Source organism: Numenius arquata, chromosome Z (genome assembly GCF_964106895.1).
Source record: "Numenius arquata chromosome Z, bNumArq3.hap1.1, whole genome shotgun sequence".
In the NCBI taxonomy this organism is placed as follows: Eukaryota; Metazoa; Chordata; class Aves; order Charadriiformes; family Scolopacidae; genus Numenius; species Numenius arquata.
Window position 1 is genome coordinate 85,235,048 of NC_133616.1, and position 18,567 is coordinate 85,253,614.

Genomic DNA, 18,567 nt, shown 5'->3' on the forward strand with positions numbered 1-18,567 from the left:
CAGGTCCTTTTTTGCAAACCTGCTCTCCAGGCAGTGGCCCCCAGCATGTCTCCGTCCCAGGTGGAGGACTGGTGCAGGACCTTTCTTGACCTTCATGAGAATCCTCTCTGCCCATGTCTCCAGCCCCTTGAGGCACCTCCAAGTGGCAGCACAACCGTCTGACATACCAACCACTCCTCCCAACTTTGCATCATCTGCAAACTTTGTGCACTTTGTCGCATCAGCCAGCTCTTACAGCATGATCTGAAAAGCAGTGTTGCTGCATACATGAAGAGGGGAATCAGGGCTTTTGTCCTAGATGCACCAAAAAGGCCTTTGAAGGCTGTAGATACTTACTGTTTCACCAGTAGCAGCACTTAGATGTCACAGCTCACACTGAGCTGGGCAGACACCTCAGACATACCTTCCTCAGGCCTAAGAGCACTGAGGTTGCATGTCCGTAGCACTGTGACTCAGTTCGTGAGTCCTAATGGGACATGGCAATGTGCTATTTTGTATGAAAGCTGCAGATTTCTATACCACCTTTACTGTTCTCTTTCTTTATGCTGCCTTCAGTATTGAGCTCATGGCGGAGCATGTCTGGGTGCTTCTGTACCAAAGCCCCGGCACTTCTCCTTTATGTTATGTTCTGAAGTGCCCGTTCAGGTGGCTCTGCAGCCCAGGTCTAGGTGGGCTCCAGGTTACTTCATTGCTAAATGGGCCTTCCCTGCTCTTTCAGGTATATATATAAAAGATGTTGCTTAGTAAAACAAGTTGCAAAGTACCCAGAGTTAATACGAGGTGGCGGAACGATCACAACTTGGATTCGGACTCTCGTTTGCCTCCCGATCCATGCAGGTGCCCTGGTTTTGGACCCAGGGTGGAGAGGAGCTGTGGAGGCTCCACAGCTCCATTAATTGCAACTTTCAGAAGCTAAAGTAGATGAGGTTAAAGTAGTAGTTGAGATTAAACCAGATGCACCCTTAAGCTGTCATGGATTTGAGCATCAGTTCCTGTAGCTGTTAAGTCATCAGTTCCTGCAACTGTTAAGTTTTATCTTCCGTACGCAGAGCTCCATGACTAACCTTAGCAATTCCAGAAAGACCGAAGGTATCATCTGGAAGATGGGTTTTGGCATACGTTCCTCACCATTCTGATATCACCTTTTGGTTTTTTGTAGATACAGCCTATCTGCTTTCCAGAATGTTTGTTGGATATGAAGACGCCGAGGATACCGACATGTATGAAGATGAACTTTATCACGAGGAGTCATCCAGTGAGCAGAGTGTTGATAGCGAGGTGGAATTTCATCTCTATAGCCAGATCCACTATTCCCAAAATCTTGGAGAAATCAGCACGCTGGAAATGGATGAAGAAGCTCATGTTGCAGGAGTCACGGGTCACAGTTCAGTTCTAACTGAGGAACAGCCTGACGACAAGAAAATCACTGAATTCATCGATCGTGGTGCTCAGCTCTCACATGATCCTGAGGTCATCGTCTTGTCTGATACGCCAGATGAAGACAGTGTTTACAAAAGCAAAGCAAAGAAGTCAACAAGCTCTTCATCTCAAGGTAGAATACATGTCCCTTCCGGATCTTCCACACCAAACCACACCGAAGCTGCCACCTGCAACACCCCGTTTCCTGCTGGGCCAGGCGCGGACCTTTCCAGGGGAAGGAGGAGCACGGGTGGGAAGTCTGACCCAGGTAGTTCTGCTGGAGCTCACGCCCTCCAGGACGTGTTCATCATAGATGATAGCTCGGAGGAGGAGAGCTTCATCTCTGACAGTGAGAACGTGGAGAGTTGGATGCTTCTGGGAGCTGGAGCAGATGACACAGATGAAGACATAATGTTGAACCTCGAAGGCTGTGCGACTCCTGTCAGTGAAGGTTAGTACTTCTTTTAATTGCTTGCTTGATTATTCTCTGTATGTGGGAGGATTTGTCTGCAATGATTCTGATGCCAGTGTTTGAAAAGGAAGATAAACAGAAAGCAAATTGGAGTGTGTAATGATGGGTGCAAAACTATGGTGAAGGAAATAGCCGTTTATTTATAGCATTTTAATACCATTACTTCAGTAGTGTCATATATGGAAAGACGGCATTTTTGCTGGTAGAAATTCAGAAGTGATGTCAGAGTGATTCATGTTGTGAACTTTACAACTTTCCCATATATTTTGTTTTCCTAAAAGCATATAAGAAGTGGCAGGGTGAAGGAGGGTGAAGTAGGAAGCAAATACAACAGTTTCTAATTGTAAACAAAGCAGAAAACAACAGTTTGAGGACTAAAGGCATAAAGAAAATCAGAGGTAGGAGCTGCATAACAATAAAAAGTTTTCAGAAAAGTGCTGCGGGTGGGAAGGTGATGAGCGCTCGTGACCCGGGGAGTGGTGTCGTTCCTCTTTCCCTGTGCTGAGATTTCTGCCCCCTGCCCCGTCTGCCTGGTCATCTCTCAGCCGAGCAGGCACCAGCACTCCTTAGGGCTTTGCTGGACGCTGGGGCAGAGAAGTTACAGCTGGGGAAAGGGACGAGCTGTCATGGGAGGGGAGACCACCTGGGCTGGGTCTCCTTCCAGAACCACTCCTCCAGGAGCCTGCCGGTTCAGGCTGTTGGTCTAAGACTTACTGTAACTTCTGGTATGGATCCTGTGCTGCGTAATCCAGAGAGATTCCCAGCCGCTAAGACTAATGTCTAACATTTTGGTATTTTGCACAATATTCTTCCACATTACCATGCAGAAGGTTACTAAATGTGATGGTCAGTGTGACAGATTTTAGGTATGTGTTTGTAATAATCATACTAGGGAATACTTGTCATGGAATACAAGAATACATGTCATTTTCCATACTGTGGAATACATACCTTGTCTCCAGCAACTAAAAGCTGTCTTAGACGCGCAGCCACACTCGTTTATTGCCCGCTGGTTTCCCGACACCAAGATGATTTCCAGAAACAGCATCCCCTGCCAGCGTGGGAGGAGGCTGCTGCGGTGGCCGGGCCCCAGCAGCTGCAGCGCAGGGACCTTTGACAGACTTTAAAAAATCTTCATTTAAAAAAAAAAAAAATCATTTTCTTCATTTAAAAATACAAGTTTGCCATCATTTTCCATGGTGCAGATGTGAATGAGGCAGTTCTGGGTGCAGGGAACGGGATGCTCTGCAGCCCTTGCCCATGCAGTCTTTCCTCAGGGCGGCTGCGCACACAGGGCTGCTGTTCACACGCTGCGGCTGCCAGAGGGGAAAGCCCAGAAATTGTCTTTGCCTTCTTTTCTGGTAAAACACCTGTTTCTTGCCCGTAAATGTTCAATAGCTTTTGCTCAGAGTTGTTCCTGTGTGTGTTTTGCTGAGCTCTCCGCCGTCCCTCGCTCACCAGGCTGCGGCGCGCACTCCGTCTCGGACCTTGTGCTCGCCCAGGCCTCCGAGACTTAATAAATGCTTTCCCTGTTCCCAGCACGGTGCCAGGAGAGTGGCAGGGCATTCAGCTGCCATCCCAGAACCCCAGACAGACACATCATATTTGGAATTTATTTAATTTTTTCTCCCTGTAAGTCTTTTAAAATGCAGTTTCTAAGAATTAACTTGAAAGTTGCTAAATTTCTTTCTTTTTTTATATTTTCATATCCTGTCCTTTTATTTGAAACTAGAGCTAATTAGCTTGTCTTTTTCTTAAATTACTGTGCCAGCTGGGAAGCTCGTGCTTGGTGCTGGGTGGTGATGGCCGTAACAGTGATGCAGTTTGTGCCTCGCACAGTTAATATGTTGTCTGGGTACCGTCTGTTTCCCTCACAACTGCTGGGCGGGCAAATGACCCGGAGTTAGGTTTCTCTTGTTCAGTTTACTCTGTGTATCCCCCTTGGATTTATGTACCAAAATTGCTGATGTAGTGCTAAAGATTACCCCCAAAAAAACAGACGATAGAAAAATGTTTATAAAGTGCTTGAGACTTAAGCGTATTTCAAAATTACATACACACATTTTGGGGAACATTCTGTAATTAATTTATCAGAGTGATTATGCTTACTAGGTGTAACATGAAAATGAATATTCATCCTTCACTGTTTGTGCTGTTCTAGTGGAGGTGCCAGCGCTGACCGAGAGGCTTTTAAAAATGGATTTGGGAGATTAATATCAGGATACGGTTTTGCTCACTTACAGTATGTTTCTGTGACATCTGTAGTATGGTTTGTTATTCATACAGATATATTCATAGATGTTGACAGTAAGCCATCCACATTCAGAGGTAATGGGAGCAGAATTTTCCTGTGCTGCATAAACTTGCCATGCTCTTCAGAGCTAAGCTGGTTTCATTTAATGTGGGCGACGTAAGCGTTTTTTGCGATGCCCGAATGGGAAGTCACAGACAGTCACTGTTCTTCTCCTACTGTGATTTTCGTTCTCAAAGCTCCATCAGAACCTCCTCGAAGCCCCTTTTTGCTGCTTGCCACCAGCAGTGGTGGTTCTGCCTCGTGAGACATGTGGAATGTCCATCAGCCCGGCCTCTGGGCGCGGGTGCTCGGGGGCGCGGGTAGCCCCATGTCCCTCTGCAGTTTATCTGCCACCTTCCTGCCTGTGTTGGACTTTGCAGGAAGCCTTCACCTTTGCGCTTTTCTTCCGATGAAAAGCAGAATGATAAATGTAATGGTGACCCGTTTGGCTCTGCTGTGGCCACAGGCAGAGTGGGAGCTGTGCCCTGCCAGGCTCCGGGGGCACCACAGTGCTGGGCTGCCCTCAAACCCTGCATCTCATCCCAGATTCCAGGGAATAGTACCCAGGTAGCTCTGGAATGCAAAAGTTTGGTTCAGCTGCTCTGTTTGTAGCATGTACGATGATGGGGATGCACAGACACAGGCTTAAAATAAATTGGTGGTGTGCGTATGTGTGTGTGTCGTGAAAAGCCAAACCAGCTTCAAAATAGTTTTAGGGAACAAAATCCATAAGTCTTCCTAATGTAAAGTAACCATAATTTGTTTACTGAGCTTACGCGGCGTATAGAACTCCAGTTCTATAAAGGTCTCCTTTGCTGAAACGTAAACGTAAAAGTTTTAAATCCAAAGGAAGAAATGCATTTAAAAAAGATGTGTGTTGGCAAATTATTGTCTCAAAGATTTTCTCTGCTAATTCATTTAAATTCTTTTGAGACATGCACAGTTCTGTTTTCAGGGTTTCTGAAGAACGAGACCAAGTATTTAGGTGACTACACAGTATGTAAATTACTATTTTAGGGCTTGTAGTATCAGTAAGAATGGACCAGGGTGTAGTGAGGGGTGAAGCCTTGCCCTGTCCTTTCTGCCCCGAAACCGCCTGTGGCGGCATCGATGGGACAGACCTCCTGTGACAGTGTCATGGTATGTCTAGTGTCCAGGTTGTTTCACGCTGAAAAGGAAACTGAAACGGGAACAATTCTCTGGGTAGCCTGTTGTGTCAGTTATTTGATGAGTCCCTGAGATGCTGAGGTTCCACTGGAGTCAGCAGCAGCTCCTCAAGGAAAGGAATGATGTGTATCTCCTTATTCTGTTAGCCCCTCTACGTCTTACTTGCCCACCCCACTCTTGTCTAACAGCCTTATTATTTTTAATATTCTCTATAAACAAGTAACACTTTCTTGGTGCCTCCAGTGCAGAGTCTTCCCCGCCATGTGGCCTTCTAGCCTCAGCCACCACCCTCTGCCCCGGCAGAAAGAGATGTCCCCTTGCCCTGGGAAACGAGCTCTGGTTCCTGGTGGTAAAACAAGGTTCACCTCTACCCTCCTGCCTCCAGCTGACACCCTGAAGGCTAGGGTGGCCCTCAGTGCACAGCGGGAAGCTTTCCTCCCTTCCTGCCCTCTCTCCAAACGCCTCTAGATGCCTTTCACTTTTTATTTTTGCTTGTCTAGTATCACGTTAAGCAAAACCCCATTTATCCCCATATTTCTGTAAAATCCAGCTTTTGGTTGTGCGCCGGCTGGTTTCTTGGCTGGTTGGCCTTTCGTTATTTGGGATACAGGGGGGCGCTGGCTCCTTGCTCCACACAGAGGGTTCAGGGGAAGCACTTGCCGTGCCTGCAGCCGCTCTCTCCCTCCTCGCTCCGGCTGTTTCTCTGTGGTGAGGCTGTGCATCGCTGGGAAGCGGAGCAGCACGTGAATTACCCTCCGTCAAGCTGAAAGGCAGCGGCCACCAGCCCGTGTGCGTTACTTGCCCCCACCTGCTCGCCTGTGGGTTTCCCGGCACGGCATTGGGAAACGTGCATGCTGCTGCTGCTGGTTGCTTTGCAAAAAGGGCCCTACCTGCTTCACGTGGCATTTAAAAATTTGATAATTCAGCAGACCCAGGTGTTTGGTATTATTTACCTGATTTTATAAACGTTTATCGAGTCCAGAAGAAAGCATTCAAAAAGAATCATTACAAACTGTACTAAATGTACCGAATTCATTTTCAGTGTCGGAGAGTTTCCAGGTCTTTGCAGGAGACCCCTTTCCTCCCACCCCTTTCCTCCTCTTTGCAATAGGAGTATATATGATAAGAAAGTTAATCTCCTGTAGCTGGAAACCTTTCATCCATTCCTTCATTAAAAGCTTCCTTTTAACATATTTCCTCTCCCATGTATCGCAGCAATCCTAATCTCTGCATTTTTTTTCCCTCACGGCTTTTGGAAAGACAGCTTCCAAAGCTGCAGCAATGACGTCCGGCCACTAAGGGGTACAAAAAACAAATTGTCTTCTCCCTCTTTCATCCTTTGCCCACCCAGCCCCTTCCTTGGGGACGGCGGGCTGATGCGATCTCTCTCCGGGCTTGCCAGGTTGGTGGAGTGCGGTGCGTGAGGCTGCTCTTTAATCCAGAGCTTCCACACGGCAGCACATACGTACTCCGCTGCCTTCCCAGAGAGGGAACGGCCGTTTCCTACTCGGCTTTGCTTTTTTTTCTGATTCACAGGGCAGTGAGGCTTTTACGAGAGCATCGCTAGAGGTTCCACTTCTGGCACAGGGAGTTGCTCTCAGAAGGGCCGGCCCCGGGTACGGCTCTGCCCGAGCACGCAGCGTCACCTCCAGGTGCTCTTCGTGGTGGCACCTCCCCAGGAGCACCGGGGCCACCTCCTGGGCAGCTCTGGCCACGTTTTGGTGATACCTGCGGACAGTGACAGGGCAGGTGGTAGCTGGGGCCATTCCCACGCGTGGTGCTCAGCGTGGATGCTGCTGGGGGTCCCGGGGTCCTCCCCTCCCCAGCAGCAGCCCCCAGCCACCTTCTGCTGGTGCTGGCTCCAGCCCCGGTGCGCAGAGGGGCTTGCTGCCAAGGGGGACACCCTGCTTTTATTTAAGCATCTTCTTCCCTGACTGTGCAGACGCCGTACGGGGTGTCACTTTGGGGCTGGGGGTAACCTCGGCCGAAGGAAGAGCGGGAGACTCGGGGCAGAAAGTGCGAAATGAGGCTTGTGGGGAGCTGCGAGGGATTTTAAAATCTGTTTGACCTTCTGGCTGTCCGAATAGATGAAGTAATTTTTGTGTTTCCCAACAGATTGACTTCTGGAATTTGGTAAAATAAGAGCATTTTTAATCTTCTGTGTTGAAAGTAGTTATGAAAGGAAGCCGGTGTCCAAGGGGCAAATAAATTCACTCGAGGCTTAGGGTTTTCTGTGCACTTCTGCTCCTGCAAAACTGCCCCATACGAAAAGAAACAGTGAACATAAAACGAAGTGCAAGTTAGTATTTCCAAAGCAGTTTTTTCAGCTTTCCCTTTTGGCATCCATTTCCATCTCGTTTTCCAGGTTTAGAGGTCTTGCACTGATTTTCATCCTCGGTAATCAAGCCTCTCATTTAGTCAAAGGAACCATAATAAAAATACATCTGTAAAATGAAAAAAAAACAAAGGGGGGGGGATGTAAACATTTAGTGAATGAAACCATAAAAAAAAAAAAATGCCTAAAATGAAAAAAGATAAATTCGAAAGCATTTTATTTTTGCCTCTTCCCTAAAAATTGATGTAGGAAGGAGTTTTCTATTCAGCAGCTTCAGCAGCAGTAACTACAGCTTTTGGGGTCAAAATAGAAATAGCAGTCTCTGATAAATTTAGCTTATTGTTTTATCTCTCTCAGCCATGCTCAAAAAGGAAACACGCTTTGTTAACTATCAGTTTGTAAATGGCTTCTTCTAGATGTATGACTTAATTTTCTCTTAACTCTGCGTGGTACTACAGAAACTACTCAAAAATCTGACCACATCTGCATTTTTTTCTGTCTGTGCTGTTATTCAAATCCCTTGGTGTATTTTTAAATGGTGAAAAGGTGTAAGCTTATTTCTAAAATGACAAAAAAAGTATAGTGAGTTGTGCCTTTCTTCTTTATTTTACCCTTTTTCTTGACCGATGGTTTGAAGCACGACCTTAGCAGGGTATGGTATGTTTTTGTTCTAGAGCACTGATATTTGTAGCACCAACCGACTTTTTCTACAAAAATTCTACAGTATTTCTCATTCCTACAGGTTCAGGTACAGATTTTTCAGTTCTACAGGAAATTTTTCTTTTTGTCAGGCCACAGAAAAACTCTTTGAGGAGCCACCCTTCCCTCTGCTTTTTGGGTGCCTGAGTTGTGGAATCGCTCAATTCAATTTCGGCCAAAGTTGCTTTCAAAAGTAAAACAGATTTCTTGGTGCAGACCAGTTCAGCGGTTAAGACGTGTTAATTATTGATGGCTGCTGGCGGGTGCTGCGTTTCCCGCCGTTGCGGTGCATGTGCGGGTCCCAGGGAAGCAGTGCCGGGTCCCGCCGCGGATGCATGGGGCCAGGTCACCCCCCGCCACTGCTCTGTGTTTGCCGAGGCGCTGCTGGGACCCTTTTTTCAGCTTTCTTTCCTCAGAACTGCGCCCCGCTGAGCGCTCGGGCTTTTCCTGCGGTTGGGGTTTTTTTCCTCTGGCTGGTGTTGGCTGGAGCCCTGGCGGCACCCGGCCGGGGTGGGAGCTGTGTGCGGGAGCCACTGCGGCAGAAGGCTCCCGCGGCGGCAACCAGCCGTGGGAATCCACCCACCGCTCGGAAGGTACAGCACATGCATATGGATATTTTGATTAAAGAAAAAAAAAAAACTTAATCTTCTTTACCGTGTAATGTGGATACACTCGAATCTCTTGATTATTTAAGAAAAAAAAAAAATTAATAAAACTAATAAAGTTCCTTTGCAAATCTGAAGAGATCTGGGCTAAGTGTACCTGCAACCTGAGCGGGCCCTTTTATCTGTACAGATTTCCCCGCTATTGTGGACCTTAGCTCTAATTTAAATTTCCCATGGCTTTGGATTGCTGACTAGGTTTTCTGCAAGAGTGCCCATGCTTACATGGTCATATATTCTGGGTGACTTTTTCTCTTTTTTTCTCTTTTTTCCTTTTTTTTTTTTTTTTTTTCTGCTCTGTTGATTGTTATAAGGGGAATTTTTTTTCCACTTCTGTCATCAGTTTGATCTTTCTTCCTTGTCCCTGTTTCTCTGGGTTTCTTACAGGTGGAGAAAAACTCTCATATTGCAATTGAATTTTTGAACCCTGATGGGAAACTGATTCAATCCTTCTGAAGGAGAAGTCCAAGATTTTTAAGTAATTAAAAAATGCAACAGAGAATATACTGAAGACAAAGGACTTAGTGGTTTAAAAAGGGGAAAAGTAAAGTTTGAGCAGGGCTACAAAGGGACGTAAATCATGCAGGTATCTGTGTGGCATAAGCACAGGAAAAAAACCGAGTTTATATTAATGATTTTAAAACAGAACAAAAGTCTAGAGGGGGACTGACAGGAGGAATAAAATGGGTTCTTGTTAATGCTTTATTATGTGTTTTCCTGTTTATCGTAGCACCCAGTGGAAGTGGTTTTGTGCTCCGAAGCTGTGGGCACAATCCCCATTCAGAGGAAGGCAGAAGGATGGCTGATAGTTCGCTTTGTGAGCCCTGAGGCTATAATTGGCATGTTTCTAGAGAAAACGGGGCCTTTTCTCTGCAGAGAACTCCGTTTTCCCCCGGGTCCGGGGGGATTGGCCACCGAGGTCTGAGCTGCAGGTGGGCTGAGCCGCCGCACATTAGGTCATCTGCCGGTTCCTTAATGAAGAGCAGGGAAATTGGGCTGTGATACCGTCTCAGCGACCATTAATCTCCTAACAGCTGGGATTTGGTGGCTCTTTCCTCTTTCCGCCTGGAGGAGATTCAGCGTAGATCCTTAATATTGCAGTGTCTGTGCCTGTGCAGGTACAAACACACAGTGTCTGTAACACAACCTGCCGGGTCCTGGGATGATTAGCTTGGTTGTCTTTATACTGCATTAATGTATATATCTGATATTTCCAGTGTTCTTACTGATAAATATTGCATGCCTTTTGTGATTTTCATGTTTTTCACCCATAACCTGCTCCTCCAGTGGGTTTTGCTGGTGAGAACTGTGCCGTTGGCCAGCAAGAGGCCGGTGTGGGCTCATACCTTGCCCTGCTCCCAGCCCTGGCCGGGTTGTTTCCCCCTTGGCGCTGAGACAGTCCCCAGCCTCCACGTGTAAATCAAAATAACTCTACAAACCTCCAGAGAAGCTCTGGATGAGGGAGGTTTGGGTCACCAGAACCTGTCCAGTTGCCTGATGGTCATGGCACCTGGGCTCTCCTGGGGGGCTCGCTCTCCTCGGGAGCCCATCACCGTCGGGAGGTGGGAGAGGTGAGGGTGACACCAAGGACCATGCAGGAGGCTGTACGAGCAGCCCGTCACCCATTGCCTGTGCTGAGGGTTTCTGGCTCACAGGTTTCCCGTCTGCCAGGCTCAACCTCTCCGCACTTCCCATGGTGGTGGTTGTGTTTGTTTTTCCTCTAGTACCCTTCCTAATGAATGTCTCTGGTTTTATGTTGTGTGCAACACCACCAGGTACCTTGGGTGTGCCTTGGGAGATAGTGACTTCACTAGGAGTGAGAAAACAAGAAGGTAAAAGCTCAGCTGGACTTCTGGTGGTGGGCGATGTATGGTGGTGTGTGGCTGACGACCCCGAGCCGCAGGGCCATGAGCCACATGCACAGGACCGGCCGCCACCCTGTGTTTTGGGTGCCAGTTCCATGAGTTGCTGTGCTCTCCTCGCACAGCGTGGGGTCCAATACGTGGTGGCTGTTTTCCTCCCATTTCCCTACCTTTGTGGTGCAGGTGAGGGGAACACACTCGCAGGCGCCCAGAAGGCCTGGTGGATGCAGCAGGGTTTGGTGACAGCCACAACGCGGTTCTTTGCCCAAAGCGGGTGGATTTACCGTCGCTTTGCTGTTGTGCTGTGACTGTTGGGGCTCGTCCGTCCTCGCAGTCCTGAGGCGCCAGAAGAGGGTCCCGTCCGGGCACCCTCAGCACTTGATAAATCTTCCTCCACCAACCCCTTTGACCCCCCGCCACAGAGGGTGAGGGGCGGGGGCGGGGGGAGGCTGCCAGATGCTGTTTTCGGTCTCTTTTTGTAAAACTCTCTGTGCACGGCGAAACGGCGGCATTTTCTCCGTGGCGGGGGTGCCGCACAGCCCGGGCGGTGGCGGTGGTGGCGTCAGGGTGTGCGTGCGTCCCAGCGCAAGGTAAGACACCCGCTCGGTCACCGCGGTGTACTTTTAAAACTTTTATCCGCAGGGATTTCCCCCACCATCACCCCCAAGCCGTGGGGGGCTCTGGCAGCGCCCGGGGGCTGGCTGCGAGTGGCTGTAGGAGCGTGCGTACACACACGTGTAAGCGTGTGCACACGTGTGTACGTGAGTGTGTGCTCATGGAGGTGTGTGCGAGGGTTCCGCTTTTCCACCTGCGCGGTGTCGGCGGGGGAGAGCCGGGACGCGGCTCCACAAAGGAAACCCCAGCGAGGAAAGTTGCCAACTTTGAAGAGGGATTTCTCCCGCCTTCCAGAGCAGTCTTCCGGGGGGCAGCGGCCTCTCCAGCCCCCCTCCCTGTCTGCGGGGGCCGAGGTCGGGGTGAGGGGCCTCAGCCCAACCCAGCCCAGACCCCTTCCCCGGGGCTCCCGGGGACACGCTCCCCCAGCGTTTCACTCAACTTCTCATGCCTCTAGAGCTGCAGCCGAGTGGGCGTGCACGAGGGGGGGGTCTCCTCATCAGATCATCAGTGATAATTTGGCTTTGCGTAAAATTTAAAATAGCGAAGAAGAGGATTCCTTTAATAAATCAGTGCCAGCAGTCAGAGCAGAGGGACAATTCAGTTGGCATGTGTAGTATATACATATATATTTTACTCGGGTTGTTCTGTGGGGTTTGGTTGAGCTGGTGGTGAAGGCAGTTTATTCCCTCTGTTTTTCTGAAATACACCCATGCTGACCTTTGTTTTTAAGGTGGTAGTGATTTAGTTTGTACGTTCTTACCTTACTTGATTTTTGATGCACTCTTCTTTTTAAAAAATCTTTTGGAAACTTTTAGATTTCTAGGTAGAAAAAAATAACTATTTAAAATGTTCTCGTGCCACACCCTTTTGTCAAAAACGAATTCTTAAAATCCAGGCATTCCCTTGGGTATGTTGAGGTTGTTTCCTCTCGGAGCAGTAGCCGTGTGCCTGTGGGGTGACGCCGCTCCGCTCACCCTGCTGTGGGGAGGGGGTGCTGTGAGGAGGGGGAGCTGTGAGGAGGGGGAGCTGTGAGGAGGGGAGCTGTGGGGAGGGGGTGCTGTGGGGAGGGGAGCTGTGAGGAGGGGAGCTGTGGGGAGGGGGTGCAGTGGGGAGGGGGAGCTGTGGGGAGGGGGTGCTGTGGGGAGGGGATCTGTGGGGAGGGGGTGCAGTGGGGAGGGGGAGCTGTGGGGAGGGGGTGCTGTGAGGAGGGGAGCTGTGGGGAGGGGAGCTGTGAGGAGGGGGTGCTGTGGGGAGGGGTGCTGTGGGGAGGGGGTGCTGTGTCTCACCCTCACGCTGTCAGTGCTCCCCGGGGTGTTTCTCAGCGGGGTGCGAACCCCCCGGCGCAGGGGGAGGACGAGCCGCGACCCCCCCGCTCTGTCCCTGCTCCGCCGGGCGCTACCGGGGACCCTCCGGCGGACGGAGCGGGGGGACCCCGCGCGAACCCCGACTGCCCCTGTCCCCCTTCCCCTGTCCCTGCCTGTCCCTGTCCCCGTCCTTGCCCCCGCCCCCGCCTCTCCCTCTCCCTGTCCCCCCGCATCCCCGTTCCCTGCTGCCGTCGCTGCCCCTTCCGTGCCCGCGGCTCTGTCCCCCATCCCTGTCCCTTCCCTTATCCCTTTCCCTGTCTCCACCCCCGCCCGCCCCTCTCCCTGTCCCCCCGCAGCCCCGTTCCCCGCCGGCCCCTCGCCCCCGGCCCTGCCCGCGGGTCTCGCCGCTGACGGGGGAGCCCGAGGCGAGCGGGAGGCGGCCTGGGCCTCGGCGCGGCCGGCGAGCGGCCCGTCGGGCCAGTGGTCCGTGCCGGGGGAGCGGGAGAGGGGGGCCCCGGCGCGATTAGCCACGGGATTGCAGGTGAGCCGGTGTGTGCTCAGCGCCAATTAGCCTCTCGTCGGAGAGGTTCATGATGATTTTTTTTCTCTCCTTGCCGTATTTTTTCACCATTTGAGCACTTTTGTGGGGCCCGTGGGGCTTCGGTCTCCTGTGCTGCCTGTGGGGCAGAAGCGCGGTGGCTAACGGGCAGTTCTGAACCCAAGGGCTTGTGATTTACCGTAACAACTACCAATTGTTGAAAATGATGGTAGAGATGGTACTTCAGAAAACAATAACATTGCAAAAATCCTATTTTTTTTTTTTTGGCAAGCATTATTTAATCCCTGAGGTCTTAGGTGAGACGTTTACAGGTTGGTTATATCTCTTAGCCTGCGTATTCAAGGTGCAGTACATTTTTAAATACAAATGACACCTCTATGACGTATGTCAATGATGTAAGCAATTTTTTTTATGGCTCACACGTGCACTCTGGAAAGGACAAAAGCTGAGGAATACTTCCCCCTGTATGGAAGTACCCATTCGAAAATCATTCTCCAGTGGACTCCAGTAATTAGGACGTTCCAGGTGCTTGGTGAGGCAGCAAAATGCTGCATCAAAATGGAAGAAAAAGCTGCTGTAGCTGCTTTTTCAGGCCATGTGGTCCGAGCACCGGAAAGGGAAACAAGCGTCGGTGGAGAAAGGCTGGGAGCTCCCTGTGGACCCCCTTGTCACAGGGTGGGACACGGCTGGCACCCACCAGTACCGCTTGGACCAGAGACTCTTCACGATGGTAGAGGGGCTATCACTCTATTCCAGGCCTGCCCTTGGAATTAGAGTGGATTCCTTTACCGCCGGGAGAGCGGTGCTCACACTGCCAGCTGGTTTTAAGCCTGCAAGTTACTTGTATCTGATGTATTGAGTTAGTTAAAGCCTGGTCAGGTCGTTTGTTTGGTCACCCATATTCATCATTACAGAGAATGCAGCTTCAGTCACCCCCCCTTCTTTTTTTATTTTTTTTTTTATTATTATTTCAAAGCTCAACTAATCTTGAGTTGCTTTGTGAAGCTAAAAATCTGTAGGACTTTGAAGGAGGAAGCAGGCTCTTTGGGAACTGAATTCTTCCTAAATGACAGTTTTTGTAGTGTTACTTTATAGTGTTGTGGATCTACTGGTCATTAAGGATAACTTCACCTAATCTTTCCTTTCTTTTTGATTTGGCAAATGCCTGATTTTTTTCATCAGCAAAACTGAGACCATTTCTCAGTCTGCTCAGAGGTTGCCGTTCCAGTTTGTATCTTATAGAAAGGACTCATAAAACATACATAAATGAAAAATAACACCAAAAAATCCTTGTCGATAGTTGGGAAATGGCACAGCTGCAAGAGCAACGTGTAAGTGTGGTGTAAGCCCTCTGTTTCTGTGGTTTCTCTGAGAATGTAAATGTCCGAAGGAGAGCGGTCAGCATCCCGTCAGGGGTGGGTGGTTGTGTTGGCATTAATTTTGTGTGCACCACCTGAAATAAAGAGGAGAAGCCGGAGAGGACCCCTGATTTCTGGTGTTAGCTGTGGCAGCGTTTGTGTTGCCGTCTCCCTCATCTGCGCCTCCGTCTGCCACCTCCTCCTGACCACGGGGCTCCTCAGAAGTTTCAGGCATAAATCAGGCTGGGAAATAACCGAGGTCCTGTTCTAGACAAAATGAGCAGCTGCTTCCCTGTGTCTAGTTAGTTTTGTTTTATTTTAAAATGGTATACTTATCATCAATGAGGAAAACACGAAAATTACTCTTAATGTCAAATAATTCAAGGACGAAGGAAAGAATAAAAAATGCTCTTCCAGTCTGAATGCGAAATTTAGACAGTCAGCAAGTTCTTTTCAGTTTGCTTTCCAAAATTTAACCTTATTATTGTAATTTTGAAGTTTATTAGTAAAATGAAATGCCATATAGGACACAATTCTCTATGTAGTAAATAAAAAATCAGAATCTGTTCAGACAGTTCTTGTCAAGGAAAAGAAAAAAAGGCCGAGGGAGAAAGGAAGAAAAATCAAAACAACATCAAGGAATCAGTATCAGGCTCTCTTCACCTGTCCCCACGCTTAAAAATTCCAAGTTTTAATTACTGGCCAATGTCAGTGGGGTTCAGTGAGCAAAAATTAGGACAAGTGATCTAAGCGTAAATATTAACAATGCTGAGGGTTGAAAATAGTTGTCTAATGACTTGGTTAATCAAATTAGTGTACAGGTGACAGTGCTGCACCTCCATATTCGGCTCCATAGTACTGGCATCCTAACTCCACATTTGCTTCTTGATTAAAAAACAATGGTTTTTCAGCTTTTTGCTCTAAGCAGTGGAATACAGGGGTTTTTTTTTTGTGTTAAAAATACAGTTAGTCCTCTAATTTCTGGTCTACTTTATAAGTAGAGGAACAGGTACGGCTGCATAGTACAGCGTTTTCAGTGGTATTTTGTGTGTTACCGCAGTAATTAACATCACTAATTCTGCTCTGCCGTCAGTGATTGGTGCGGAATGTCTCATGTTCCGGGCACCGCACACCACGGGGGGAAGGAGGTCTCAGGGTCCTCAGGAGGCAATAAGTAGGAAACCATCAGTGACCTCAGAATATGCTCTTAATTCAGAAGTTAAGGTTGTTGTCCCCTCGTAGCACTGCGAGGGGAGTGGTCTGAAGGAGACATCAGAAAAAAAGGGGGGAACGGCTCGTTTTATAGCCCAACAGAAAGACCTGGTACTTGCTCATTTACATTTTAGCATCGAGTTTTCTGAGCACCTTTGTTTTTTTCCTAAACACATAGTTAATAGAGCAATTTCTGTAATATTTATACAAAATATAGTATAAACATAGAGCTTCAAAATCAACCAGAAAGAGTTATCTTTCCAGAAACAGTTATGCTGCCTGTGTGGATTGCAACTCTGCACACACAAATTTCACTTAACAAAACTCATCCCTGTATTTTTATTTACAGCAAAGACATTTATGCATGGATGGTATCTCTAATTACACAAGTGCTAAATGAGACATTTTGGATGGAGTATCTGTAGAGAGATACACATTAGTAATTTCTGAAATCTAAGCACAGAATATCTAATAACAATTACAAAAACCTGCAAAACCCACAGTTGTGCCAAGTTGCTGATGCCGGAGACTACTAATAAAATAGTAGCAGTGGTGCTAATAAAATAATTAGCTAATAAACTATACAACTAGCTAATAAAATATTGGAGTGGTAAGTTCAGCTGCGTTCTGTCCTGGACCCAAATATCAATGGCTGAAATGTGCCGGGAAACCAGGTGAAATGAATTTGCAAAATAATAAGCTCCTGGCATTTAAATAATCTTCTTAAACCACCAAAAATGGAGAAATATGACTTCCAGTTTTATTTCGTTCTCATTTTCTGATGCAGAAAGATGAGATGAGCTTACGTAGGAAATGTTGTAGGATGTGTGTGTATAATACGTGTGGGAATAAGGCTGCCGTTGGGGGTGATTCACAGCTGGAATAGCCCCGTTTGGGATTTTTTCACCTTTAACACTTGTCTGTCGAAAGTGACTCCTTCAAAGCAACCTGTGACAGGGTGCGAGGTAGTCACCTTGTACAAGCTTTACAGAAATCACAATGTATGGTAATACACGGCAACTACCAAGGCTTGACTTTTAAAGTAACGTTTGCTATATTTCTTGTTTGGTTTAACTTTTCTTTCTCTTTTTTTTTTCTTTTTTTTTTTTTTTAAGGGAGATATTCCTTAAAATATACTGTGATCTTTTAAAAACTACAAATAAGTTGGAAGGAAACAAGAAATCTTTGTTTGACTGCAAGTTATAAAAAACACAGTAATGATGACTTCTGTCTTTAACAGAAGACTCTCACTTTCAGGTTTATTTTTTGGTAACAAGGAGTAAGTTAATCAATAATTCACATAGATTTTGGCAAAAGTTATTTTGGAAGCTGAAAAATGACTGAACTTCCAGTATGTCTTATGCTATATTGGAGAAATTTAATTTGTCAGTCTTTTTAGTGCAGTAACAAGATTTACCTTTGGAAAGATGTTTTAGTGTTAACGTGGTATCAGGGTAACTGTTTTCTTCATTTTGACACTACAGTGTTTTATCCCTGTGTTTGAAGATAAATCATCAATCCAAGGGGAGGGAGAACAATAGAAGTTGTTGTTGGTCTCTGTTGGTAAGCAGCGTTGTTACCAAACGCTGTTGGTAAGCAGTGTTTTAACCAGTTTGTCGGTTGGGTTCTTACCGCTTCCATCACTCGTCATCATCTTCCCCAGGAAAAGCCCAGGCTGGTGGAAAGGGAATTCGGGGTACATTTTGTCGTGTGTGGCCAGAGGTGCAAACTCATAGAATCATAGCGTTGCCTGGGTCGGAAGAGGCCTTTCAGATCATCGAGTCCATCCATCATGGTTGAGCTAGGTCAAAACGGTGATTGTCCTTAACGTCTCACTTGCGTGCTTCCGCGTGTAGAAAATGTGGCTGTGTTGGTAACAGGTTTGTGCAGTTTAGGTGTTTCTCGCTGGCGAGGTGTTGTGTGGCCCAGCTAGGACGTTGTACTGAGCGTTGTACTGAGCCAGCACATTGTACTCAGCATTGTCCAAACGGTGTCTTTCTGGGGATGCTCCTCTCCCAGTATCAGATCCTCTTCAGCTGCCAGAGCTCATTGGGTAAATTCTTTCTGAATGTCGCTTTCCAACAAATACTTCCTACAGCTGTCCTGTTTTAATTATGTTTCTCTAGGCACAGGGTGAGCTCTATGGCACAGCGAGGTGTGCCCCGTCCACCGCGCCTGAGAGCCTGGCCAAGCAGAGACCAAGCAGTGCGGGCATGGGGGCACAGCGGGACACGGCCAGTCTTGTCACCCCCTCCCAAATGAGGAATACTTATTTTTGATCCTAAAAGAGGCAAAACATTGCTGCCAGCTTCTCTACTGTGCTCTTTTTTCTGTGCTTATTCTGGTTAAAAATTTATTGACCTCTTCCAAGTTCCACCAGCGAGTTACAATATCATCCAAAGTACAGAAAATGGCCTCTAGTCATCTTGCCAAAAGCTCTTCATTTCCATCTTTGAGCGTTCAAATTACTTTTCTTGGCCTTTTTGCCCTGTACTTCCCTGACCCTGAGTAATCCCTTGACATAATTTCAAATAATGAGGAACTTATCTATGGAATTATACAGATAACATTTTTGATAGTGCATGTGATAGTTTGAAGGATACAGTCAAA

At 47.7% G+C, this 18,567-nt stretch overlaps 1 protein-coding gene across 1 annotated transcript in view; it reads left to right on the forward strand.

Moving 5' to 3' along the window:
* Nucleotides 1-1,165: 1,165 nt before the first annotated feature.
* Nucleotides 1,166-18,567, forward strand: part of ZCCHC7 (zinc finger CCHC-type containing 7) — a 109,591-nt gene continuing 92,189 nt past the window's right edge. The window contains exon 1 of the mRNA XM_074166693.1: nucleotides 1,166-1,870. Within this exon, the coding sequence (XP_074022794.1) occupies nucleotides 1,183-1,870 (688 nt within the window). The 5' untranslated portion in view covers nucleotides 1,166-1,182. The remainder of the gene's footprint in view (nucleotides 1,871-18,567) is intronic.